Source organism: Bos taurus, chromosome 20 (assembly GCF_002263795.3).
Source record: "Bos taurus isolate L1 Dominette 01449 registration number 42190680 breed Hereford chromosome 20, ARS-UCD2.0, whole genome shotgun sequence".
Lineage (NCBI taxonomy): Eukaryota > Metazoa > Chordata > Mammalia > Artiodactyla > Bovidae > Bos > Bos taurus.
Genome location: NC_037347.1, coordinates 23,018,470 through 23,045,053, shown reverse-complemented (window position 1 = coordinate 23,045,053; position 26,584 = coordinate 23,018,470). Strand labels below are relative to the sequence as shown.

At 42.2% G+C, this 26,584-nt stretch overlaps 1 protein-coding gene and 1 long non-coding RNA gene across 7 annotated transcripts in view; one reads left to right on the top strand and one right to left on the bottom strand.

Annotated features, from left to right (window-relative positions):
- The window catches only part of ANKRD55 (ankyrin repeat domain 55), a 110,348-nt gene that overhangs the window by 51,343 nt on the left and 32,421 nt on the right, over positions 1-26,584 (bottom strand). For all 6 annotated transcript variants that reach the window (XM_059878745.1, XM_024981313.2, XM_024981312.2 and 3 more), the window contains 4 exons: positions 25,045-25,167; positions 18,024-18,154; positions 14,870-14,979; positions 2,335-2,395 (listed from right to left, as the gene is read on the bottom strand). In XM_059878745.1, coding sequence (XP_059734728.1) covers positions 2,335-2,395; positions 14,870-14,979; positions 18,024-18,154; positions 25,045-25,167 — 425 coding nt within the window. The remainder of the gene's footprint in view (positions 1-2,334; positions 2,396-14,869; positions 14,980-18,023; positions 18,155-25,044; positions 25,168-26,584) is intronic.
- On the top strand, positions 145-4,444 carry LOC101905381 (uncharacterized). Its single transcript, XR_238946.5, has 2 exons — positions 145-1,483; positions 4,299-4,444. It is a non-coding gene; the product is annotated as an uncharacterized lncRNA (long non-coding RNA).

Sequence of the window (26,584 nt, the reverse complement as noted above, 5' to 3'; positions counted from 1 at the left end):
TTCAAACTCCGTAGGGGATATGTCTTGCTCTTTCCTCTTGTCATCAGGAAGCCATAATGCTTCGCCAGCACTAGCTTACCTTTTCCCTGATTTCTTTTGCCTTTGCTGTTTCGCTTCCTGCTATTTAACAGATGTACAGTGTGTGTGTTTTAACTGTTACTCCTTCATATATAATGGAGACTCTACTTGGAACTCATTGGAAAAGTGATTATGGGGTGGGGGTGGGGCCGAAGGTGACTGCTTATTCAGAACACTGAGAAGCCAAATGCAGGAACTCTACCAAGGTAATAAATGGAAAGGAAAGCCTGGGTTGTGTTCTTTCCATTTCAGAACTATCCTTATTTCCCAATGGCAAAGAGCAATTTAGCCCTTGCAAATTTATATGGATTGGCTCACACCAGCAATATATATGGGCTTCCCTGGTGGCTCAGATAATAAAGACTCTGCCTGCAATGCAGGAGACCCACGTTTGATCCCTGGGTTGGGAAGATCCCTTGGAGAAGGGAGTGGCAACCCACTCCAGTATTCTTGCCTGGAGAATTCCATAGACAGAGGAGCATGGCGGGCTACCATGGGGTCATAAACAGTTAGACATGACTGAGCGACTAACGTGCACACACAGCAACATACATACTAAAGAAAAACACAGGCAAGCATTAGTAGTTGGATTCAGATGGGTTTCAGACATGCTGTGATATGGTGTGAAGAGGAAGCTATGACACCGAAGGCAAGTGTCCTTGTTGAGGCATCTGCTCAAAAAAGCCAATGGGTCCAATGCTGGTGTGAGACCAAGAGGAGTCTTCTCTGGGAGGTTGCTTTGCACAAAAAGGAACTACAGACTTTTCCAATATTAACCACATATTGTCTGGAAAGTGTTACAACTACCACTGTTAGAAAGATCTCTGTCTACTTTCATTCTCACCAACCAGCCAGGGGCCTCCCAGGGTGGGGAAAAATAGGGAACTGTCACTTTGCTAGGGGATGTTTAGCTCCACTGAGTTGGGGACAGAAAGTTGGATGTCTATAAGAGAAATTTAACTTTAGGGTGTAAATGACTGAATTTGCCCCCTTTCATTTAATAAGTCCCAGTGTGGGGTGGGGCTGAAGGAAGAAGCTGAAGGTGTAAGAAGTGGTTGGCAAGTTGCCCAAAGTCTAGAAGTTCTTCATCAGCTGACACAGACTGCAAGCCCCCAGGCTCCCTGCTTTCACACGAAGGGCACTTTCTCATCTCTGGTTCTCATTTTTAAAGCAGAAGTTTAAAACAGTGCAATATTCTCTCATGTGGGGTTTTGTTTTAAACTACTGAAGACAAGGGGTAGATGGAAGCAGCATGTGACCACCAAGTCAGAGAGCTGTCCATCCTCAGACCCAGACTGTGAAGTGGGGACTTTTGATGCGCTCATTAATGCCAAGCCAGTTGGAAGGAGGCCTTTGATTCAAAGGCTCAAGGAAGACAAGAGGTGCAGCCCAGGAGAAATACGAGGTAGGGGCCCAGTCCCTGGTAGGGGGCTCCCTCCCACTCTGTCTATAGCCAGCCGGTCTCCTTGAAAACAGTTATTTCACATTTTGGGGCATATACGTTTTCAATACTATCAGGCTTTCTTAAAGTTATCAGACATTCTTAGTAAAGTCAAATTAAGTTTACATTTAAAAATTCCATTAAAAATCAGATATTTAAATCCATTTTAAGAAGCTGGTTAAAGAAATTAACCTGGCTAATAAAAACCAGCCCTGTTTTTTTTTTTGTTTTTTTGTGTGTTTTTTTAATTTAAATAGATACAAGCCCCTCAGTGTCTCTGGGGCAGCTCTGCCTGGTCTGATCTACCCTCCCTCAGGAACTTTGTTGAGAGTGTTGCTCTGTCTTCTTGGACACCTGGCACAGGCTTGCCTTGCAACGTAAAGGAAACAGCAGTTGTGATCATTGGCATTAATAGTGTGGCTTCTGGATCAGGGAGCCTAGAGTTATTATCTATCTGTCGTCTTCCACTCAAAGAGAGAGCATCAGCAGCCATCGAAATTTTTGGTTCTCGAGAAGACAGGAAAGAGCAATATTTATTTTTCAATGTCCAAAGGGAAATTACAAAATCTCAGTGGTAGATAAATGCTTAAATACTTAATGCAATAAATCCTACCCGATTAAAAGCTATCCGCAGTGGGATAAATTTCTGCCTGAGAATTAATAATAGAGACACAGGCTTCCCTCTCAGGGTAGAAACACAAATCTGCTCCATCTCCTCCTTGCACCTTTAAGAGAGGAAGCTCTGTGGTTCAGAAAACCCTTCTTCTACTCTAACCTGCACAATGTCCAACAATTTCTTGCAAGGGCAGGCTCACCTCATTGTCCTGGTGATTAATCTCATTGAGGTTTGACTGTTGCACCAGGACGGTTAGGAGCCTGTAAAGAAAAACAGAGGTGTCTTTAAAGAACAGAACCTGTATGAGAACATGACATTAGAAATGCAATCTGCTGAAGGCCTCCAAATGACCAGACACCCTTTGCATTTACTAGGGGAGAGATCTATAGGAAAGAAGCCAGGGTGATTGGTAAGAAGGCCCAGGAAGGCAGGTAGGAGGAAGACCTCTGTCTCTTCTCTCCCTTCCTCCCTATCTTAGTGCTTCTGAAGAGTGAAAGGGAATGCAGAAAGCAAATCCTCAGGCTTACCTTATTCACCAGACCTGTATCCCTTTGGGTTCACTCTAAGAAGCAAAGTTGTCTAGTGCTTATTCTTTATTCGTTTTCCATAAACTTCAAGTGCTTTCAAATTGCTTCACCACTTGGAACCTGTGTCATACCTTCTAAATGTATAGGTTATACCTGGAGGCAGTCAGCATTTACAATTTTGCTTATTCTTTCTAAAACACAAAATATCTAAGCATACAGTCGTAGTTATCAGTGTGAAACAACTGCTGATGATTCCCAAGTTCAAATTCTTATCCCACTTGGGCCACATACTTGGTTGACTGAGGTTAACACTCCATCTGTGGGAGAGAAGCAATTGAGTTTAGTACTTAGGAGCCCAGACTCTGGAGCCAGACTGCCTGGGTTCACATTCCAGTTCTGACACTGACCAACTCTGTGACCACAGGCAAGTAACTTAACTTCTCTGTGCTTATGCATCCTCATCTGTAAAATGGGGGGAATGAAAGTGCCTACATTATAGCTCAGGGTGAGGATTAAATGAGTTAATATGCAGACAGCATTTTAGGCATGCCTGGAGCACAGTGTTTTTTCTAGAATACTTAACCCTGGAAGTTTTAGCCCAGGCTCCATCTCAGAATTCCCTGAGGAGATTTTTTAAAAACCACAAATACCTGGGTTGTATATTCAAGGTTTCTGACTCAGTAGGGCTGGAGAGAAGCCCGGCTTCTACTGTTTAAATAAACTGTTCAGGAAATTCTTGTAAACAATCAAATTTGGAAACTACTGAGGAAGATGCTGAACGAATTAATCAATGAATGTTCATTGTCATAGAATTGTGTCCCCGGCCCCCCAATTTATATGTTAAAGCTCTAACCTAGTGTGTGTGCATGCTCAGCTGCCTTAGTTGTATCCGACTCTTTGCGACCATATGGACTGTAGCCCACCAGGCTCCCCAGTCCATGGAATTCTCCAGGCAAGAATACTGGAGTGGGTTGCCATGCCCTACTCCAGGGGATCTTCCTGACCCGGGGATGGAACCTGAGTCTCTTGTGTCTATTGCATAGGCAGGCAGGTTCTTTACCACTAGTGCTACTTGGGAAGCCCCTCTAAGGCCCCCAGTGCTCTAAAATGTGACTGTATTTGGAGACAGAGCCTTTAAAGAGGTAGCTAAAATGGGGGCTTCCCCGGTGGCTCAGATGGTAAAGAATCCACCTGCAATGCAGGAGACCTGGCTTCAATCCTTGGTTCAGGAAGATCCTCTGCAGGAGAAAATGGGAATCCACTCCAGTACTCTCGCCTGGTGAATTCCATATAGTCCACGGATTCAAAAGAGTCAGACACAGCTGGGCAACTAACACACACATATACACACATACATACAAGTTAAAATGAAGGATGATTCCAGTGGGCCCTAATCCCATTTGATTAGTGGTGGGCTTCCCTGGTGGCTTAGATGGTAAAGAATCTGCCTGCAATGCAAGAGACCCAGGTTTGATCCCTGGCTTGGGAGGATCCTCTGGAGAAGGGAATGGCCACCCACTCCAGTATTTTTGCCTGGAGAATCCTATGGACAGAGCAGCCTGGCAGGCTATAGTCCATAGGGTCCCAAAGAATTGGACATGACTGAGTGACTAACACTTTCACTTCACTTTTGCAGTGGAATGACCATTTGGAGAGACAGCAAGAGGATGGTAATTGAAAGCCAAGGAGAGAGTCTCAGAGGAAACCAAACCTATTGGCACTTTGATGTTGGACTACCAGTCTTCAGAGCTGTGAAAAAATAAATTTCTGTTGTTTAAGCCACCCAGCCTGTGGTACTTTGTTACGATCATCCCAACAGCAAACTAAACTCACCAAGACAATAAACTGTTGTCTATGTGGAAACAATTTAAAAATTCAGAAATTATTTTGGAAGAATTATTTGAAGAATAAAATGGCTTGTCTTTCTGCTGAATCAGATTTTCATTGTTGCTCAGCTTAGGTTACACTTAAGGTCCTAAGTATTAAATTGCTTAATACTGATCAGAGGGATTGATCATGCTGCATTCATTACAAAGAGTACTTAAATGGGGATAGACTTCTTCAGTGAGGGTGATATAAACAGGAAGCTTAAGTGGTGGTTGGCTTTTTTTCTTTTTTAATTTTTACAGTGTTGTGTTGGTTTCTGCTCTAAAACAATGTAAATCAGCCATAATTATACATATATTCCCTCCCTTTTGAGTCTCCTTCCCTCCCCTCACCCACCCCTCTAGGTCATCACAGAACGACGGACTGGGCTCCTTGTGTTAAATCTAGTCTTATCACTGTTTTGGGGGAGCCAGGACAATGCTGTGATTTAAATCTGGTTTCACCACTGTATGACCTTTCTGAGCTTCTGATCCTCTCTGCTGTAAAAAGGATAATAACAGTGATGGTGGTGGTGAGAGTTAAATAATGCAACAGGTGTAAAGTATACAGATTTTAAAGTATACAGATCCTAGTATACAGATTTTAAAGGAACAGTGGCTATGACTGAAAATGGCATATTTATTTTTATTATTTTTTTATGAGTGAATATATCTGTACCTTTATTATTTTTTTTTTTTTTTACTTTACTATATTGATAAAATAAATGTGCCATATCCTTTCTGAATTCTAGAATTCTTCCATCAGGTGGGAAGATGCTACAAAAATAATTGCATTATAGTTAACATTGTTTTTTATGTTTTCCTTTACAGCTTCTTTATGAGGGGAGGGTAACTGGTGATTATCTTTCTTTCTCTCTTTCTTTTTCTCTTTCTCTCTCCTCCTTTCTCCTCCCCTCCCCTGTTCTCTCTTCTCTTCCCTTCCTCTCTCTCTCTCTGTGTCTCATTGGTGGCCCTGGTCTGATGTCTAGGGTACATCTGGTGTAAGTGCTGAGTGAAGGAGAGTGAGAAGGAGCAGGAGGTTAGTTGTGTCCAGTCTGGTTATCCTTGGCTGACCCTGAGCAGACTGAGATCATCTGCAGTGAGACAGGCTTTTCTGGGGCTGCTCCAGAGCAGCGTGATCACACTGGGAGAAGTGAACTCTACCCAGATGGGAATGGGGGTGGGGAGATCAAGAACTCTTCTCACATCCTGGGTGAGCCTCCAAAGATCACGGGGTGAGCCCTATCCTGGATATTTCTGTTTGCCTCTCAGATCCAGCCTCTGCCCTGCAGATTCCTGCTTTGAAGGCTGACCTCCAACAATGTCATCATGCAGGTCTCCTGCCCTCTGACTTCCATTGGGTTTGGTCAGTGGGAGAACCTGCAGGAGAAAGGAGAGGAGCCACTTCCCTTTCTGACAAGGACTGTTTTTCCTCTACAAAAGGCCTGGGCTCCTGCCAGGTGGCCCCTCTCCTGCACTCCAATTACAACTACAACACAGTTTCCAGTAAGAGCTTCCTTCCTCACCTCTTGTGAGCTCAGGGTGAAACATTTTCCTGCGTTAGGAGGAGAGTGGGGTGGAGATTGTCACCATCTCTTGTTAGTTGATTTCAAATGTGTTACTCACTCAGTCGTGTCCAGCTCTTTGTGACCCCATGGACTGTAGCACTCCAGGCTCCTCTGTTCATGGAATTCTCCAGGCAAGAATACACCATTCGCTTCTCCAAGGGATCTTCCCAACCCAAAGATTGAACCCAGGTTTCCTGCATTGCAGGCAGATTCTTTATCATCTGAGTCACTAGGGAAGCCCTAATTTCAAATAGCCTTTCATTAAACTTTCTTAGTCATCCCTATTTCATGTTTTCCCTGTCATGACTCTGAGTGATATATGCAAATGTATTCCGCTTGCTTCCATTTGATTCCTAAGTCACTAAGACTCATCAATCTTAAAGCTGGTACAGATTTATAGATGAGTATTCTCTCTCTCTCTCTCCCATTTTATGAGAACAAATGACCCAGTGCACTATATTGCTTGCCAAGGCCAGCACACATTGCCTTGGTTATCCAGCTTGGACAGAACCCAGGTGTCTGGTTTCAGCCTGGTGCTTCTATACTGTTCCGTGGTTCAGAGGCAGTCTGCAAAACACTTGTCCCACATCTGTCTTAATGACCAGTGGGCTTGCAGACCTCTTAGTTTTGTTTTCTTAGTGCTCCTGTTATGTGCTAAGCTGACCCAGGAGTATTTATCCCATAACCCCCAAGTCCATCTATTACCACTAGCTAAAACTCTGTCCGTCTCTCAGATCTCCAGCCACAGCATCAGGCCCACCTCCTCCCAGCTGTCAGGACAGCAGACCCAGGTCCCAGCAGACAGGCAGAGTGGGGGTGACGAGAGCACAGAGGCTGGGGCCAGACTGCCTCTGTGAGATCCCCTGCTCCCTCACCAATCAGCCAGACCTTGGACTCGTTAGGAAACTCTCAGTGCGCACATTTTCCTACCTGCAAAATAAACATAACACCTCTTTTCTAAAGATCTGTTGTAACTGTAAATGAGTCAATGCCCATAAGGCTCTTAGAATGGACTTTATATACTATAATAAATTCTATATAATGATTGATTTCTTATTACAAAAAGGTCCTACCCCTTATATCTTGGGGTCCCCTGATTGCCATGAGGTGACTTGTTGGCCAGGGAGAGCTCAGTTAGAAGTATCCTGGAAAGAAGGGAGGCTTGTCTCCTGGAGCTTCTCTGTTTTGCTGGCCCCTTGGTCTCACAGTCCTGAAGCTGGCTCAGCCTGGGGATGACTGAGGAAAAGGGTCCCCAAGGCTGCCGTCTGCTCTTGTCCCGGAATCTGCCCAGTGGTGGGAGTAAGCTGCCATGAAATATCCACTGCAGATTAGGATGCATCATCTCGAAACTAGAGAGCAGGACCCCGAAGAAATGATTTCCTTCCTCCCTCTAGCTGCAATCAAGAGAATAAAAAGAGGCAGAGCTGCCGGCACTTTGGCAAGGAAAAAAAAAAAAATCTGCTGGTAACCATGGAGACGATGAAAATGACTTTCAGAGAGCCCTGTGACTGCTTTCAGAGGAAATCGCTGCTTGCCTTCCAACTCTAGCATGCACAACATTGTACAAACAGAACTGCATGCTCTTTGCAGCTTTGTTAATGATCATGCCCCTTCTTTCACATCGGCGCCCTCTGAATGTCCTAGCCAAGGAAGCAAGAAGAGCCATGGGGAGCTGAAAGGGAGAAAATTCAGACCTGCTGAGGAGTGGAGTATTCAAAGCAGGAAGGGAACTCATGAAATGAAACTTGTGCTCCTTTGCTTTTGTCCATCCAGCGTGCCCTCGTGTTCTTAATGATAGGTCCTTCCTCCCTGCAGGAGCTTAGATTCCCCACTGAGCTATCGCTTGGCTAAGGCTGCACATTGACTGGTTGGTTTGCTAGCGAGTTGTTTCCATCAGAGAACCAAAATCTCTCTGGAGGCAAAGGGCTAATTGAAGTGTCCCCTTGGCTAGTTTACAAGCTGCTTCAGTTTGAGACTTCACCCTAAATAGTCTCCAGCAAGCACCGAGTGGAAGGAGTGTGTGCTGTTTGGAAATCTAGGGGTGAGTAGATTTTAAAAGGAGTCTGAGTGCCTGAGTACAAGTCCACAATGTGGCCAGCACATATGCTTATGATTAGAGGGAAAATATACATGTATGTACACTGACAAAGGCAGAGAAGGGAGTTCCAGAGGAGCTAATGGTTGAGTTTAATGTCCACTGGGTTCTAAAATCTTGCAATGCTCTACGTCCCAAGGTTAAAACAAACGGGAGTGCTGTTCATACCCTGATGAATTCACCGGAAACGTGTGCTCCTGTCAGTGAGTACAGGACTGTGTGTACACGTACCTGTGTGGTTGTATTTTTTGTGGACCTGTGTGTGCTAAGGTGGAAAAGGCCAGGGTGAAGGCTGGTAAGTGGCGGTATCGGGGTTTCATTCTTTAGTGCTGATCAATTGCACCTTTTTATTTCTGTCTTTCATCATCATCAATATCCTCACTCTCATCATCATCGCTAACGCTCAGTGAACACTGACAGTTGATGCTGTTCAGTGCTTTCTCACATATTTTCTCGTTTACCTCTGCCTCCTTACCTAGGAGGTAAGTACTGTATTACTCGTACTTTCTAAAACAGGAAGCTGGACCTTAATATGTTAACTTGCCCAAGATAATCGTGTCTATAAGAGATGGAGCCAGATTCATCCTCAGCCAGTCTGACGCCTGGGCTGGCACTCCTGCCCACCCTTTACCTCCATCCAAAAAAAGGATTTTAGGTGGTTTTCAGATACATATAGTACGACAAGATCACAAGAGGAAAGTAGGCAGAGAGAAAACGAGGGCAGGATAGAGCACACATAATTATGGTCCTATGTGCATGCCAGAGGTGAGACACAAATTGGGTTTTGAGTTTTCTAAATATATAAAGAGAGAAACCTGATCGTAAGTCACAGTGTCCACATAGTAAAAATAATTCATTGGAAAAAGCACAGGAATTCCTCCTTTAGTAGAACTTTTTCTTGTGTGGTTTTTCAGAAAAGATTGTTTTTGGACACAGAACAAAATATTTCCTGACAATCAGACAATAAGGAGTTCTGTAAGGCTGTTTCTTTTTTTGTTTTGACTACATGGTATGCAGAACTTCTTGGACCAAGGATTGAACCTGTGTCTCCTGCACTGGAAGAGCGGAATCTTATTTACTGGACTACCAGGGAAGTCCCATAAGACTATTTCGCATAAGGCCTCTCAGGGTAGACTGAGGGCTTAATGACAAAGTGTGGCCATTAAAATGAATTCAACAGGATCCACAGCAGTGGACTCCAGGAGCACGGCAGACCCGTTGGGCAGGTTACTTATCTTCACACAAGCATTAGGCAATTAGTTGTCTTCTTGATGCCTTAGTTTTCTCTGTAAAATGGGGATAGAAATATTACCTACCACATAGAGGTGTGGTAACGGAGAAGGCAATGGCACCCCACTCCAGTACTCTTGCCTGGAAATCCCATGGACGGAGGAGCCTGGTGGGCTGCAGTCCATGGGGTTGCTAAGAGTCGGACACGACTGAGTGACTTCCCTTTCAGTTTTCACTTTCATGCATTGGAGAAGGAAATGGCAACCCACTCCAGTGTTCTTGCCTGGAGAATCCCAGGGACGGGGGAGCCTGGTAGGCTGCCATCTATGGGGTCGCACAGAGTCAGACATGACTGAAGCGACTTAGCAGCAGCAGCAGAGGTGTGGTAAAGGTTAGATGAGATAGCACATAGAAAGTCCTCAGAATTTTGCTCAGAACATGATAAATAATCAGTGTTGCTTGTCATCATCATGCTTGTTATAACTATAGACCTCTATGCTTCAATGGTCAGACAAGCTGGCCTAAAGTTGTATCCATTTAGAAAATTAAATAGTTGAACAGATTTATATGACTTAATGGAAGGTCACTCACTTCTGCATTATTATTTTAGAATTAAAAAGTGCCTGTAAGGCAGACTAAGATTTTTTCTTAGAAAGTGATTCTGAGTTCAAGCAGACACATAAATGGGCTATGTTCTTGGGCTATGTTCAAGCCCAAGTTCTTTGGCTTGGTTAGTGTTGCCTTGAAACATTTAAAGCAGATGTTATCAAACTCTTCCACAGCCATAAGATTTCTCAATAAAACAATGATAAAAGTATCTAGTTTTAAGCAATGTAATTCCATAAGAAATCCTTTCAATCAAGCTAGTTTTGAAATGTTCTCTAGGTAACAAAGTCAGCTGATTTGTTATATCGGTTGTACAAAACTAAAGGTTGGCCCTTGCCATCTTCCTCTACAAAGATTCAGTCCAAACTGCTGAAATTGCTGACTTAACCCCCTGAAAGGGGTTCAGGGTGGAGATCAGGAATGAGCCACCCCGTGCTCTGGGGAAAAAAAACTGGCAGAATAGGCCTGCATGGAGTTAGATATTTTCAGAAGAAGGTTTTATGAGCCCAATTCTTACATCTCTTCATATCTAGAAAAGCACTAAAATCTTTCAGGATAACAACTGCTTCTCGTGACTTGCAGTAACCTTCTACAAAAATACGTGGTTAATGTATGTACTCCCCCTTCACCAAAATCACATAGACACTGACCTTCCCTCTACCTCTTTGTAGTAGTTTCTCAGAGCTATCTGAAATGCTATCTCCTGGGCTATAGTCCTCATTTTGCCCCAAATAAAACTTAATTCACAACTCTTACATTGTATAATTTTCTTCTCTCAATAGTTGTTAAGGTTTAACCCAATTCATTTTTGGATAACATTTATCAGAAATGCTAATTTTGGTTTTGGAACATTTAATCTTACCCTTTGGGTTTTACTACTTACAGCAGCTAGCATTACCATAATTAAAGCAGATTTTATCTTCCAGAATCAGCAAACTGTCCATCTAGGACAATAAAACTATATCATTAGTACAATGAAAATTTTATTTTTTTGGCTTCAGCTCTTCCAAAGGTGGTGACTGGGTCATTTGGGACAGTTTCATGAGAAGGGGAAACCACAGCTCTGTGTTCTCCCAATTACAGTGATGTAATGTAAGTCCTAGAGAGTCTAGAGTCATAATAAGAACTAGTCTGACAAATCCACAAAAGAGGAAGTATGCTTAGATTGTTTTTGAATATATTATTGCAGTGATTTCAGATGATAAGCCTACTCTATTGACCAAATTGAGGATTTTGATGCAAAGGCTTAGTTCACGCATCAGGTGCAATAGTTTAATGGCAGAGCCAGCTTCACACCAAAATTCTTGTCCCCCTTTCTTGGATTGGAGTCATTGCCAGGATGTGGATTCTTTCTTGGTCAGGGACTATGTTCCCTAGTGCTCCTTCTGGCCGAATGACTCATCCTTATTAATGGAATGTGAGCAGAAGTGAACTGTGTCATTTACAGGCTGAGATTTTAAAGAAATAAGTGAGGCTTGTCTACTCTCCTCTTACCCTGTCTGCAGGCTGAACAAAAGGATTCTGTGATCCTAGGAAATAATGAAGCCACAAGCTGGCATCTCTGAATCATCTGTGGAGGGGAGCCACCTCCCCTGCTCCCAGTCCAGGAAACCTACATTGGAATAAACTTATATTATGTTAAAATGCTTTCACTTTTTACTTTCATGCATTGGAGAAGGAGATGGCAACCCACTCCAGTGTTCTTGCCTGGAGAATCCCAGGGATGGGGGAGCCTGGTTGACTTCCGTCTATGGGGTCGTACAGAGTCGGACACGACTGAGCGACTTAGCAGCAGCAGCAGCAAGGCTTCTATGGTGGCTCAGATGGTAAAGAATCTGCCTATAATGTAGGAGACCCAGGTTCAATCCCTGGGTCAGGAAGATCCCCCGGAGTAGGAAATGGCAACCCACTCCAGTATGCTTGCCTGGAGAATTCCATGGACAGAGGAGCCTGGTGGGCTACAGTCCATGGGGTCGCAAAGAATTGGACCCCATCTAGGATGGGGAACACATGTATACCTGTGGCAGATTCATTTTGATATTTGGCAAAACTAATACAATTATATAAAGTTAAAAAAAAAAAAAGAATTGGACACAACTGAGCCACCAACACTTTCCCTTTCCCTTTCCCTGGTGGTCTAGCGGTTAAGAATCCACCTGCCAAAGCAGGGGACATGGGTTCGATCTCTGGTCCAGGAACATTCCACATATCGCAGAGCAACTAAGCCCATGAGCCACAACTACTGAGCCTATACCTTAGAGCTTATCCTCCGAAACAAGAGGAACCACTATGATAACAAGCCCTGAACCGCAACTAGAGTGTAGTCCCTGCTCACCTCAACTAGAGAAAGTTAATGTGCAACAATAGAGACCCAGCACAGCCAAAAAAAAAAAAAAAAATATATATATATATATATATATACACTGAAGACTTGGGTTTTATTTTTTACAACAGCTATGATTACCATAACTAAAGCAGGTGTTCATTTTCCAAAATTAGTTATGTAGATTTTGAAATGACTGCTCTGAGTGAGATAGGTAAAAGGCACCTAAGTGGAGTAAATCAATGCAGAGTAGTCTTTAAAATGATGGCTCAGATGGTAAAGAATCTGCTTGCAATGCAGGAGACCTGGGGTTCGATCCCTGCTTGGGAAATATCCCCTGGAGAAGGGAATGGCTACACAATCCAGTATTCTTGCCTGAAAAATCCCATTGACAGAGGAGCCTGGCAGTCTACAGTCCATGGGGTTGCAGATGTGATTAACACACACACTCTTGGGAAAACAGTTTTTTTGTGACTAAATATTTTTGTGGGTTGTCTGGAAAAGTCATTCTTTTTTCATCAAAAGGTAGTCATCTTTTTCTGATGTCCACAGATTGTTAGCTCTGGCCTTGCTGTTTCTTCTCTAAACTTCCTTGTTTTGTTGGGCTTTGAGTAAATCTTAGTTTTTTATTATTGCTGGATATGATCCAATGATAATAAGAGGCAAGACTTGGTTGGGAATAGTCCTGGAATTTCCCAAGTCCTCTTACTTTAGTGTAAACCAGACTGAAATGAAGAAACCCTATCACCTCTCAACCTGGAAGGGGCCTTGGTCTCCTCAACCCCCACAGGCTTCAATTTACTTCTGGACACAGGGTGTGGAGGAGACAGCAGAAGGCAGCCCCTGCGATGCTGGCCTACTGCCTAGCTCTGGGATATGAAATTCCTGTCAGAGGTCTGCTCTGTCAGCAAAGGTTCAGGAACTGCCTGGAGTGTTGCTGATTCCATACTGGGAAACTTTGTTATCAAGCTGCTAGGAGGGGCTTTTGAAAGATTGGGGATCCAGGCCACTCAGTACAGAGGACTGTCCGGCAAAGCTTTTTCCTTTGTTGCACAATCATCTTACAAGAAAGTAACTATGTGAGGACTTTCCTTTGCATGGCCTCCAGGATCACACACTCCTGGTTTTCCTGCTAACCCACTGGTTCCCCCCTGCCCTCTCAGCCTCCTTTGCTGGATCTTTGCCTCCTTCCAGCTGTTGACTTAAAAAAATGCACAACATGAGACTTGTGAATTAAGTTTTATTTGGGGGCCAAATGAGGACTGCAGCTGGGGAGAACTCAGGTAGCTCTGAGAAACTACTCCAGAAAAGAAGCGGGGAAGGTCAGCGTATATACAAGATTTTGGGGAGGGGGGAATATATGCAGTCCAGTGCTCATTTTTCCAGAAGGTTTATTCCAGTCTCATGAAGCTTTTGCTAGTCACAAGGAGCGAGCAGTCATCGCCATGGAGGATTTTAGTGCTTTTCTAGATATGAGAAGATATAAGAACTGGGCTCATAACATTGGCTCCTGAAAATATCTAACCATCTGAAGACCTGTTCTGCCAGTTTTCCCCTGAGCACAACATGTCTCATTTCTGCTCTGGACTCCTGAACTCCTTTCCTGGTTGTGGGGAGGTAAGGGGTGGGTGGGAGAGGGGTGGGGTTGGGATTTGAAAATCAGCAGCTATAGCAGCACATGATTTAATCTTTATAGAGGTAGATGTGTGCTCAGTTACTCAGTCATGTCCAACTCTTTGTGACCCCATGGATTGTAGCCCACCAGGCTCCTCTGTCCATGGAATTTTCTAGGCAAGAATACTGAAGCGAGTTGCCATTTCCTACTCCAGGGGATATTCCTGACCTAAGGATAAAACCCTCATCTTTTGCATCTCCTACATTGGCAGGTGGATTCTTTATCACTAGTGCCAGTTGGGAAATACCCAGAGATAGATGGCAAGTGCCAGTGACAAGTGCCAATTTGTAGCTGACACCGCCCTTAAATGTTGGCATGACTCTGAGTTCAGGCAGTAATGTTCTCTTACCTTGTTTGATTTCCGTCATAGCCCTCATCACTACTTGAAATTATACTATTTATTTGTTTGCTAGTGTGTCACTTAACTCCTTCACCCAAAAGTAAGATCTGTGAAGTCAGAGCCACTGTCTTGCTCAAGTGGGAATCTAGGGCCTAGAGCAATGCTTGGTCCATAATAATCACTCTAAGCATGCAATAAATATTGAATTAATCATTGGCTGACTGAGTGAATGAATATACAAATTCAGATGGTGACACATAGCATTTCTTATTAAATCAGAGACTAGGAGAAAAGGGTTTTATCGAAGTCAAATTGAGAGTGATATTAGAGTTGAGATTATTCCAGGCTATTTTGATTCACTGAGATGTGGTCCTGTGTGCTGCAAATGCCAAAGAAATGGATAGATTTTGTTTTTATTTGCTACAAGGGTTGGATTAGGTGAGCCTCTAATCCAACTTGGATGCATCCCGGTTTGAATGTCGCGTGAACCTGGCTACAGACGTACCTCACGTCGGGCTCAGCGGTGGCGGCGTGCAGTGGCAGACGGCCATTTTTATCTGGGATATTGTGCTTGGCACCATTTCTGAGTAGACTCACACAGCCTTCCAGCCATCCCTGGAAGAGCAAAAGCAATGTTATATAACACAATCCCGCATGACATAGTAACAGAGTCCAACAAACTTTCTCCAGTTTTCTTTCCCTCTCTTCTTTTGGTTTGGCTAAAAACATATTCTATTTGACCTGAAGTGGTTGGTTAAGGCCCATACCTCCCATTCAGACAGCAGAGGACTGAAGGTCTTGAGGTGTGGATTCTTGAGTTTTCTGGAGGACATCTGGGGCAGATGGACCCTAGAGTCTTCTGCCTCTGTCTCCCCAATTCTAGGGCCACTCGCTGAGATTCATTCCCCTTTTATACTCAGTTTCCAGAGCCAAAGGTGGCAAGTGATGAGGATGATTAGTCAACTCTAGACCCTTTTGGGCTTAACTTCAAATCATGCTAATTCCAAAACTGGATGCCATTGTCCGATTTCAAAACTGGGCTCCTACGTCATTATTTAATTTAATGTATTTATTTTTGGCTTCCCTGGGTCTCTGTTGCTGCACAAGGGCTTCTCTAGTTGCAGCGAGTGGGGCTACTCTCTAGCTACAGTGTGCAGGCTTCTCAGTGAGGTGGCTTCTCTTGCTGTGGAGCATGGGGTCCAGAGTGGGAGGGCTTCAGCAGTGGTGGAGCTTGGACTCAGCAGTGGTGGTGCATGGGCTTAGTTGCCCATCAGCACGTGGAATCTTCCCACACCAGGGATTGAATCTGTGTCCTCTGATTTGGCAGGAGGATTCTTAACCACTGGACCACCACAGAAGTCCCTAAGTCTTTATGTCCCAGACTTCACTCTATGCCTCAGTTCACCTACATCTGAAATATGGCCCTTCATCCTCTTTTGCAAGTTCTCTTTCTAGAAACCCCAAAGACAATATCTTTGTTACTCTAGTCAGTCTCTTTTCTGATCCCTAGAATTCTAAACTGAGCTCTACTCCAACGGCTGGGGCCCTGTCAGCCACTGACTGCCCTTTCTGCTCTCGAATATGGATCTATTACCAGCACCCTCTTATGTGTTCCCAGTGTTGTTTTATCCACCTCTGAATTCCCCAAGACCTCTCCTGTGAACTCTCTGTTGCCTACAAATTCACCGGATTGAGACCTGATATTGCCACATCTTGATGCTTGACTCCTCCTTGGTTAGCACTTAAAATTGGGTCATTTCTCCACTCTCCCTCTGATTTCAAAGGGAAAATATAACTGCAGGCTAGTCCTTCCTTTCTGTTCATTAATACTTTAAGTAACTGTCCCAACCCTGCTGATAACTGAGCTTGGCTCACATGCCAAGGAGACTACCTCCAACATTCATCCAGAATCACTTGGGTTTCCCACCTAATTATAAATACATTTATAAGTAAATTCAGTTATGATTATGAATAATAATATAATAAAACTCTATTTCTTTCCCTGCTTTATTCCATTCTTGTATAGTTAAGCTTCAAGATTACCCAGTAACAAGAGAAAGATTACTGAATATTTTCCCTTGCAATACTGGTAGTAATAAAAATGTTACTAAATGCATGGAAAAGAAAGAAAGCTAATGATAAGACCTTTCAGTTCTGAAAAGTCTAGAAAAAAAAACTTTCAACAAAACACAGTAAAATTCATAGGTTCTAAGATTGAATATGGCTTTGTAGAGCTGACCAATAATATCTGAGTGTTAAATAGAGGCAAATAGTTTTCAGTCTTGAGTCATAGTTTACTAAGATATTAAATCTGGTTTTAATTCCTAATGCCTAAATCATCAAGTTCTCTGATTAAAAGGAAAAATATGAGCAGGAGACCAAAAGAAAAGCATACTGGACAAATTTCAGGGTTGCCAAATTTTAGAGTTGCCAAAGTTTTATAGCTTTTGAAAAACAAATCTTCTGATGGAGGAGGATTTTAAGCATTTTTATCATTTTGCAACAGTCCGTGGAACTATGTATGTGGTTTTCTTTTTTTCTTCCTCAGAAAAGAAATCAGAGAACTATTGACTACATCTGAATCTCACAGTCATTATTTAGAACCAAAAAACTGGGTTTTGTACTACTATGTGCTGGGTGACTGCATGTGGTTCTCCTTCAGTTGTGACCAACTTAGGGTATTATTTTTACTACATTTTACAAATGAGGAAAGAGGTGTAAAGAGGTGAATAAATTTGCCTAGGACTACACCTCTATGGTAAGTTTATTTGTATATTGAGTTTGACTCTGTGACTGAGACAATTTCTGAATGTTCCCTTTGTCAAATTTCTCTTTAATACTTTAATTCAAACATTGCCAGAGAGAGTGGCGGGCTTCACAGTGTAATCGCTAAGACGCTGTCTATTCTCACCTCCAGGGAAACTCAGAAGAGCCAGTGAGGGGCCCTGCCTTGGGCTTCCAACAGAGGTGGTGTCAACAGTAGAGGGTAATGCCGTGCTGTCATGCATGCATACTTTCCTATGCAACCCTGTAGAATGCGTTCCCAGAAAGAGTAGTATGCAACGGTGGCAACTCACTAAGCTCACTGCTCACCTCACCGTGATCTAGAGAACTTCTTCCCTGTCTCTTAAGTGGCTATCTAGCCCAAGAAATGTGAAATTTTGAATTTTAGAAGACGTGTGCCTTGATTTCAGTGTATTCTGTTTGCTTGTTGTCGTTGTTTAGTTGCTTAGTCACGTCTGACTCTTTTGCAACCCCATGGACTATAGCCTGTCACCCGTCAGGCTCCTCTGTCCATGGGATTCTCTAGGCAAGAATACTGGAGTGGGTTGCCATTTGCTTCTCCAGGGGATCTTCCCTACCCATGGATCAATCCTGCATCTCCTGCATTGACAGGCGGATTTTTTTTTTTTTTTTATCACTGAGCCACCAGGGAAGCTCCTAGAGGCTTATTAGGAAGATCCAAAATGACTTAAATCCATGTTACCAATTCTAAGTGATTATATAAATGCTGGAGATGATTAAGGCAAAATTTCTTAACTTCTATTTCTATTGACCAGCTGCACAAATTGAAGATCACTCTTCTGCAAGTGGGGGCCCCGTAACAACACATCTAGTCCACCCCACTCCTTCACACCCGCCACAGATACAGTTGGTACCAGGTAGGTTGCCAGGCAGAGACTCGTGCGGCCATAAGCGTCCTGTGTGTTAATACTGGCTCCCATCTTCAACAGCAGCTTCACTGTGTCCACTTGACGTCCAGAAACCGCATGCATTAAGGGTGTACATCCTGGAATGAGACATTTCAACAGCTTTTAAAAATGTTTGGCTTGTGAAATTTATAAGTCAACTTTATTTGCCTGTTCATTTATTATGCTCTTTGCAGATGAACTACCCTCAACACAAATTCAGCTGTTGAGTTGAAGAGAGATGATGATTCTTGCTGCATTTATATTGGGTTGGCCAAAAGTTTTTTTGTTTTTTTTTTTTTTCTATAAGCGGTCTCTAGTAGTGCTTACTTGTTTCTAACTTCATTCTAAACAAATTGTTTGGTTGTACTGTGATAGCTGTCACATCAGTGTGCATTTAAAAAAAATTATCAAAATTGGTGAATTTTTGTAGCTATTTTAATATTGAAGATGGAAGAAAAAAACATTTTCAGCATATTATGCTTTATTATTTCAACAAAGATAAAAGCTCAACTGAAACTCAAAAAAAGATTTGTGCAGTGTATGGGAAAGGTGCTGTGACTGATCAAACATGTCAAAAGTATTTTGTGAAGTTTCATGCTGGAGATTTCTTGCTGTATGATGTTCCACAGTTGGGTAGACCAGTTGAAGCTGATAACGATCAAACCAAGACATTAACTGAGAACTATCAACATTATACCACACAGAAGGTAGCTGATATATCAAAATATCCAAATCAAGTATGGAAAATCATTTGCACCTGCTTGGTTATGTTAATCACTTTGATGTTTGGATTCCACATAAGTTAAGCAAAAAAACTCTTTTGACCATATTTCTGCATGTGATTCTCTACTTAAACATAACAAAAACATTTTGTTTTTGAAGCAAATTGTGATGGGTAATGACAAGTGGATTCTGTACAATAATGTGGGAACATAAAAGATTATGGGACAAGTGAAATGAACCACCACCAACCACACCACAGGCCAGTCTTCATCCAAAGAAGGTGACATGTATATGGTGGGATAGGAAGGACGTCCTCTATTATGAGCTCCTGGAAAAACCAAACAATTAATTCCAACTAATGCTCCCAGGGCTTCCCTGGTGGCTCAGATGGTAAAGTGTCTGCCTGCAATATGGGAGATCTGGGTTTGATCCCTGGGTCGGCAAGATCTCCTGGAGAAGGAAATGGCAACCCACTCCAGTACTCTTGCCTGGAAAATTCCATGGACTGAGGAGCCTGGTAGGCTACAGTCCATGGGGTTGCAAAGAGTTGGACATGATTGAGTGACTTGACTTTCACTTTCTATTGCTCTCAAATAGACCGACTGAAAACAGCACTTGATGAAAAGTGTCTGGAATTAGTCAGCAGAAAATACATAAGAGAGTTTTTATTTAAAAACTGAAGGAACTTTTTAGCCAGCCTAATATAAATTATGTATTTTTAGACCCTATTAAATCTTTTGTAATCTTGCTGTAATTGCTTGATTAAAACATTTTGTGCAGATGATAAAGTTTGTTTATTACTACCTTGGGAATCAGCATAATTTGGGACATAACAGGCAGGGTTAAGCCTGAGTTGGTTTGAACAATGCAGAATCTGGAAGTATCTTTAGAAAGCAATGCCAACTAGGCAGACAGGTACAGCACACACTTATTGGAGGTGATTAGTGATACAAAATCACTGCAGATGGTGACTGAAGTCACGAAATTAAAAGATGCTCACTCCTTGGAAGAAAAGTTATGATGAACTTAGGCAGCATATTAAAAAGCAGAGACATTACTTCTCCAACAAAGGTCCGTCTAGTCAAAGACAAGGTTTTTCCAGTGGTCATGTATGGATGAGAGAGTTGGACTATAAAGAAAGCTGAGCACCGAAGAATTGATGCCTTTGAACTGTGGTGTTGGAGAAGACTCTTGAGCATCCCTTGGATGAAAGGAGATCCAACCAGTCCATTCTAAAGGAGATCAGTCCTGGGTGTTCATTGGAAGGACTGATACTGAAGCTGAAACTCCAAAGCTTTGGCCACCTGATGCAAAGAACTGACTTATTTGATGCTGGGAAAGATTGAGGGCAGGAGGAGAAGGGGACGACAGAAGATGAGATGGTTGGATGGCATCACCGACTCAATGGACATGAGTCTGAGTAAGCTCCAGGAGTTGGTGATGGACAGGGAAGCCTGGCGTGCTGCAGTCCACGGAGTCGCAAAGAGTCAGACACAACTGAGCGACTGAACTGAATACTCCCCTACTTCATTCTTCTTTTTCAAAATTGTTTTAACTCTCTTAGTTTCTTTGCTTTCTATATAAATTTTAGATAATTTTGTCTATATCCACAAAAGATGTCTTACTTGAGTTTGATAGAAATTGCATTAAACTTGTATATGAATTTGGGGAGCATTTCATGTTTACTATATTGAATCTTCTAATCCATGAACATGATCTCTCCATTTATTTTAGATCTTTGATTTCTTTCATAAGCATTTTATAGTTTAGAGTACGTAAGTCTTGAATGTATTTTGTTTTATTCACACCTAAAATATTTTTTATTGAGTGGTTTTACTTGGTATTGTGGTTTTAATGTTGATGTCCATGTGTTCATTTCTAGTATATATTAATAGAAATAAATTTGGTTTTGTATATTGATTTTGTATCCTGGGACCTTGCTCAACTCATTAGTTTGAGTTTTTGATAGGTTTTTTAGTATTTTCTATGTAGACAATCAAGTTGTGCAAAGAAAGGAACAGTTTTCTTTTTCAATATGTATGCTTTTTTTTTTTTTTCTTTTCTTGCCTTTTTGCACTGGCTAGAACTCCCAGGGCTATGTTGAATATGAGAAAGAATGAACTTTTTTGCTTTGTTGCCCATCTCAGGGGTAAAGCATTCAGTCTTTCACCAGTAAGTAAAACGTTAGCTCTAGTGTTTTTTGTAGATACTATCTATCAAATTGAGGAAGATCCCCTCCACTCCTATCTTTCTGAGAGTTTTTAATAATGAATGTGTGCTAAATTTTGTCAAATGCTTTTTCTGCATCAATTGATATGATCACGTGGGTTTTCTTCTTAGCTGGTTAAAATGATACATTGCTTAATTTTTCAAGTTTTTTTTTTTTTCAAGGTCAGGAAGTAACAGTTAGAACTGGACATGGAACAACAGACTGGTTCCAAATAGGAAAAGGAGTACATCAAGGCTGTATATTGTCACCCTGCTTATTTAACTTATATGCAGAGTACATCATGAGAAATGCTGGGCTGGAAGAAGCACAAGCTGGAATCAAGATTGCCGGGAGAAATATCAATAACCTCAGATATGCAGATGACACCCCTCTTATGGCAGAAAGTGAAGAGGAACTAAAAAGCCTCTTGATGAAAGTGAAAGTGGAGAGTGAAAAAGTTGGCTTAAAGCTCAACATTCAGAAAACGAAGATCATGGCATCTGGTCCCATCACTTCATGGGAAATAGATGGGGAAACAGTGGAAACAATGTCAGACTTTATTTTTTTGGGCTCCAGAATCACTGCAGATGGTGATTGCAGCCATAAAATTAAGAGACGCTTACTCTGGAAGAAAAGTTATGACCAACCTAGATAGCATATTCAAAAGCAGAGACATTACTTTGCCAGCAAAGGTCCATCTAGTCAAGGCTATGGTTTTTCCTGTGGTCATGTATGGATGTGAGAGTTGGACTGTGAAGAAGGCTGAGCACCGAAGAATTGATGCTTTTGAACTGTGGTGTTGGAGAAGACTCTTGAGAGTCCCTTGGACTGCAAGGAGATCCAACCAGTCCATTCTGAAGGAGATAAGCCCTGGGATTTCTTTGGAAGGAATGATGCTAAAGCTGAAACTCCAGTACTTTGGCCACCTCATGTGAAGAGTTGACTCATTGGAAAAGACTCTGATGCTGGGAGGGATAGAGGGCAGAAGGAGAAGGGGACGACAGAGGATGAGATGGCTGGATGGCATCACTGACTCAATGGACTTGAGTCTGAGTGAACTCCGGGAGTTGGTGATGAACAGGGAGGCCTGGTGTGCTGTGATTCATGGGGTCGCAAAGAGTCGGACACGACTGAGCGACTGAACTGAACTGATTTTTGACTATGCTGGGTCTTCACTGCTGCATGGGCTTTTCTCCAGTTGTGGCAAGAGGGGGCTATTCTCTAGGTGGAGTGCACTGGCTTCTCATTGCAGTGGCTTCTCTTGCTGCTGCTCTAGAGCACAGGCTCAATAGTTGTGGTGCATGGGCTTAGTTGTTCCATAGGATGTGGGATCTTCTTGGACCAGGGATCGAACCCATGTCTCCTGCACTGGCAGGCAGATTCTTTACTACTGAGCCACCAGGAAAGCCTAAATTTTCAAGGGTTGAAATGGACTTACATTCCTAGAACAAGCCACATTTGGTCATGGTATATAATTCTTTTTTATATATTACTGGATTCTGTTTGCTGGTTTTTAAAATTTTTTATTTACTTTTTATTTTTTGGCTGTACCTCACTGCATGTAGAATCTTAGTTCCCCAATCAGGGATTGAACTTGTGCCCCCTGCATTGGAAGTGCAGAGTCTTAACCACTGGACCATTAGAAAAATCCCTATTTGCTGATATTTTGCTAAGGATGTCTGTCTATATCTGTATTCATGTGGAGTATTGGTCTATAGGTTTATTTTTTATATCATCTTTGTCATTTGTTGATATCAGAGTAATATTAGTTTCATAATCATAACTCAGAAAAGTTTCCTCCTCTTCTGAAAGAGACTGTGTAGAGTTGGTGTTAATTTTACTTAAAAGTTTCTCGAAGTCCCCAGTGAAATCATCTAGGCCTGATGATGTCTTTTTCTGGGAATTTTAAAATTATGAATTTAAGTTCCTTCATAGTTATAGAACTATTCAAATAATGTCCTATTGGGCGAACTGTGGTCATTTATCTTTTTTGAGGAATTGCTCCATTTCATCTAAATAGTCAAATTACATGTATAGAGCTGTTTGCTATATTTTCTTATTATCCTTTAAATGTCTGCAGGGTTATTCTTTTTTTTTTTTTGCAGGGTTATTCCTGATAGTGATAACTTGGATCTCTTTCATTTTCTTTTTTGTCCTTATTGGTAGAGGTTTATAAGCTTTATTGACCTCTTCAAAGAATTAGTTTCTTGGTTCATTGATTTTCTCTATTTTCTCTCATTTCCAACTTCTAACCCCAAAGCAGATGTATAAGTAATTCTTCTTTAAAAAACAAATGAATGAAAAAACTACCATGGATAAATTAGGGAGCAACCACACACTTTACAAAACATTTTTTTGTCATGATAAGGGAATTCTAAGCTCCTCTTAGGACAAGTCAACTGGTTAAAAAGGATTAATTACTTCGCAGAAATACTAGGATAGAGAAACCAATGATAAATTCTTTGTTATAGTTCTATAGGTCCTTGAGGCTGCCACCTCTTCCTCTCCTCCTTTTTGTTTTTCTTCTCTTCCTCTTTCTTCTTCTTAGTCTTCCTCTTCATCTTTTAACTCTTTTTTCTTTCAGTTGTTCAGATTGCCTCATTGCTATTGTTCTATTTTCAACTTCACTGATCCTTTCCTCTGCTTCCTCATTCTGCTGCTGAGCTTAGCCGTTGACTTTTTAATTGTAATTATTGTATTTTTCAGTTTAAAAATTTTCCATTTGATTCTTCTTTATATCTGTTATTTCTTTGCTGAGCCTTTCTATTTTTTGTTTGTTTGTTTGTTTCAAGCATACTTGTAATTGCTTGTTAAAGCACTTTTCCGTGGTTACTTGAAAATCTTTGCCAGATAATTCTAACATCTGTCATCTTAGTGTTGGCATCTATTGATTGTTTTTTTCCATTTAGTTTGAGGTCTTATTGATACTTGGTATGTCAAGTGATTTTCTTTGAAACTTGGACATTTGGAGTATTGCATTATGAGTTGCCTAAGTCTTGCTTAAATCCTCTATTTTAGCTGTTTTTTCCTGATACTGCTCCAGAGGGGAAATGAAGGGGGGACACCACCTCAGTAGTGCCAGGTAAGATTAGAGGTCTAAGTCCCTTACTTAGCCTTAATTGACATCTAAGGGAGAAGACTCTTCATTACTGGGTGGTGGTGAGAGTCCTAATTCTGAAGAAGGAATCCCCTGACACTGCCTCAGTGTTGGCGACGTGGGGACTTCATTACCAGGTGAAGGTGGAGGTGCAGGCTCCCAGCTTGGTTTTTGCTAGAATGAATGGGGTTGAGGTTGGTGGGAGTGTTTGGTGGAGTAGACTCATTATTGTCTAAAAGTTTTCTGTCTTGCTATGTGATCCCTTTCTTGGTTCTTTGACTAGAGGGCAGGCTTTTGTTGGGGGCTTTTTTGCTCTCTGTCCATTGACATTTCTACATTGTCAGCTTCTTCAGTTCTAAGTCTTGGAAATTTGGGGCAAAAGGAAGCCCAGGAAACTCATCACTGTGTCATTCCTTGGGTCTCAAGGTCCTAGCTAGTTTGTCATTTTCTCTCTACCTTCCAGAGTGTTCTTATGTTTATGCTATATACAATATTCAGGATTTTTAGTTGTATTTAGCAGAAAGAATAAAAAAAAAAAGTCCTACTTCTGCCCCGTCTTCCCAGAAGCAGAAGTCCTAGCTCTCTGGCTTTAATAATCACACTTTCCCTAACATCCACTGCTACCAAAAATAGCCTCTTCTTTTCATATACTTCTTCTAATGTCATCTACTTGGCCTATCTACTTTTGTCACTCATACAAAGAAGTTGAAAACAAACTCAGACTGAACAGCTTTATGAGAAGAGGTGATATAAAAGAGTCTGAAGATTTGTGTTCATGATTCTCATTAAATGTAATACTGAGGGAACTGTACATGGTTACAGGCAGGATATTCCTTGACCCTTCAGTATCAAAGTAGCCTTTCAAATATCATTTTATTAACATTGCTCACCTCTGGAGGCCATTTCTGAAAGGACAGATCAGGATATTCTGTAGGATCCAAAGTGAATAAATAGCTCACCTTCACTGTCACAGCATTCTAGGATGGAAGGGTCTTCCCGAATCACAGCAGTCAGAGCACTGACATCTCCATTAGACGCTGCCTGATAAACCATGGTCAGGTCAACTTCTTCAGATGAATCACCTTCATGAATCAAACAGAGACAAACTTAGTATGTGAAGAGAATTCACTGAAAGAGTAACAGCACCCAGGGGGTCACCCACACAAGTGATTCATGAAAATCTCTCTGGCGAATCTAGGCAGAAGGCTGAGTCATACTGATCACACACAACTTCACTACTTCTGAAGAATGGTGGGCCCCAGTGGGCTGCCTTGTAACGTCATCATATATGGGGAAGGAGCTTGAGGGAATAGCTGTCCTCTGAGATTTAATGATTCTCTCCAAGCATTCAGACTACTTGAAACAGTGAGAACAGATTGGAAAGTGGAGCCTTTATCTTGGGTCTGGGTTTCCCTTTTTGATCTGAAATATGTTACTTTCCTTTTCAGTGATTCAGTTTACCCACCTTTGAAGGAGATAATGTGCTCCTTATTCTCTGCCCTCTAGATGGGCTCTCTACCCTTTCTTCTTGCTCTGAATCCTGCGAGCTAACATTAATGAGCACATCACCCAGGCCTCCTGGCCCTCAGTGTCCAGGGGCGGCAATGGCAGGAGAAGAGGAGGAGAAAGAGATCGGGCATCTCCTCTTGCCTTCCCCTAGTACAGAGTTTGGCAGCAGCTGCTTCTCTTTCCACAGGAGGGTCCTTTCCCCAGAACCAGACCTCACTGGGCTCCCAGTGGTAACAAACATTGTCCTTTCTATCCTGCCTCATCTCTGCATGCAGTCCCTTCACAAAAGCCCTTCATTTGAACCATCTGGGGTTTCATGACATGGTGAATCCAAAAGAAACAGAGCTACATCACACAAACATAGGGAGCAAATGTACAGACACCAGTGGGGAGGGGGGTGGAGGATGAATGGGGAGATTGAGATTCACACGTATACACTATTGATGCTATGTATAAAATGGATAACTAATGAGATGAGAACCTACTGTAGAGCACAGGGAACTGTACTCAGTGCTCTGTGGTGACCTAAATGGGGAGGGAATCCACAAAAGAGGGGATATATGTATGCATATAGCTGATTCACTCTGCTGTATAGAAGAAACTTACACAATATTGTAAAGCAATTGTATTCTAATAAAAGTTTTTTAATTAACAGAAACAGAGCTATATGCATCTCCTTTGAATTTGATGTGTGCTCAGTTACCCGGTTGTGTCCAATTCTTTGTGGTCCCATGGACTGTAGCCCGCCAGGCTCCTCTCTCCAGGGAGTTTTCCAGGCAAGAATACTGGAGTAGGTTGTCACTTCGTCCTCCAAAGGATCTTCCTGATTCAGGGACTGAACCTCATCTCTTGCATCCCCTGAGCTAGCAGGCAGATTCTTTACCTGTGAGCCCAATGAAGTCTGGTTCTGGGGAAAGGACCCTCCTGCTGAAAGAGAAGCAGCTGCTGCTAGACTCTGTACTAGGGGAGGGCAAGAGGAAATGCCCCATC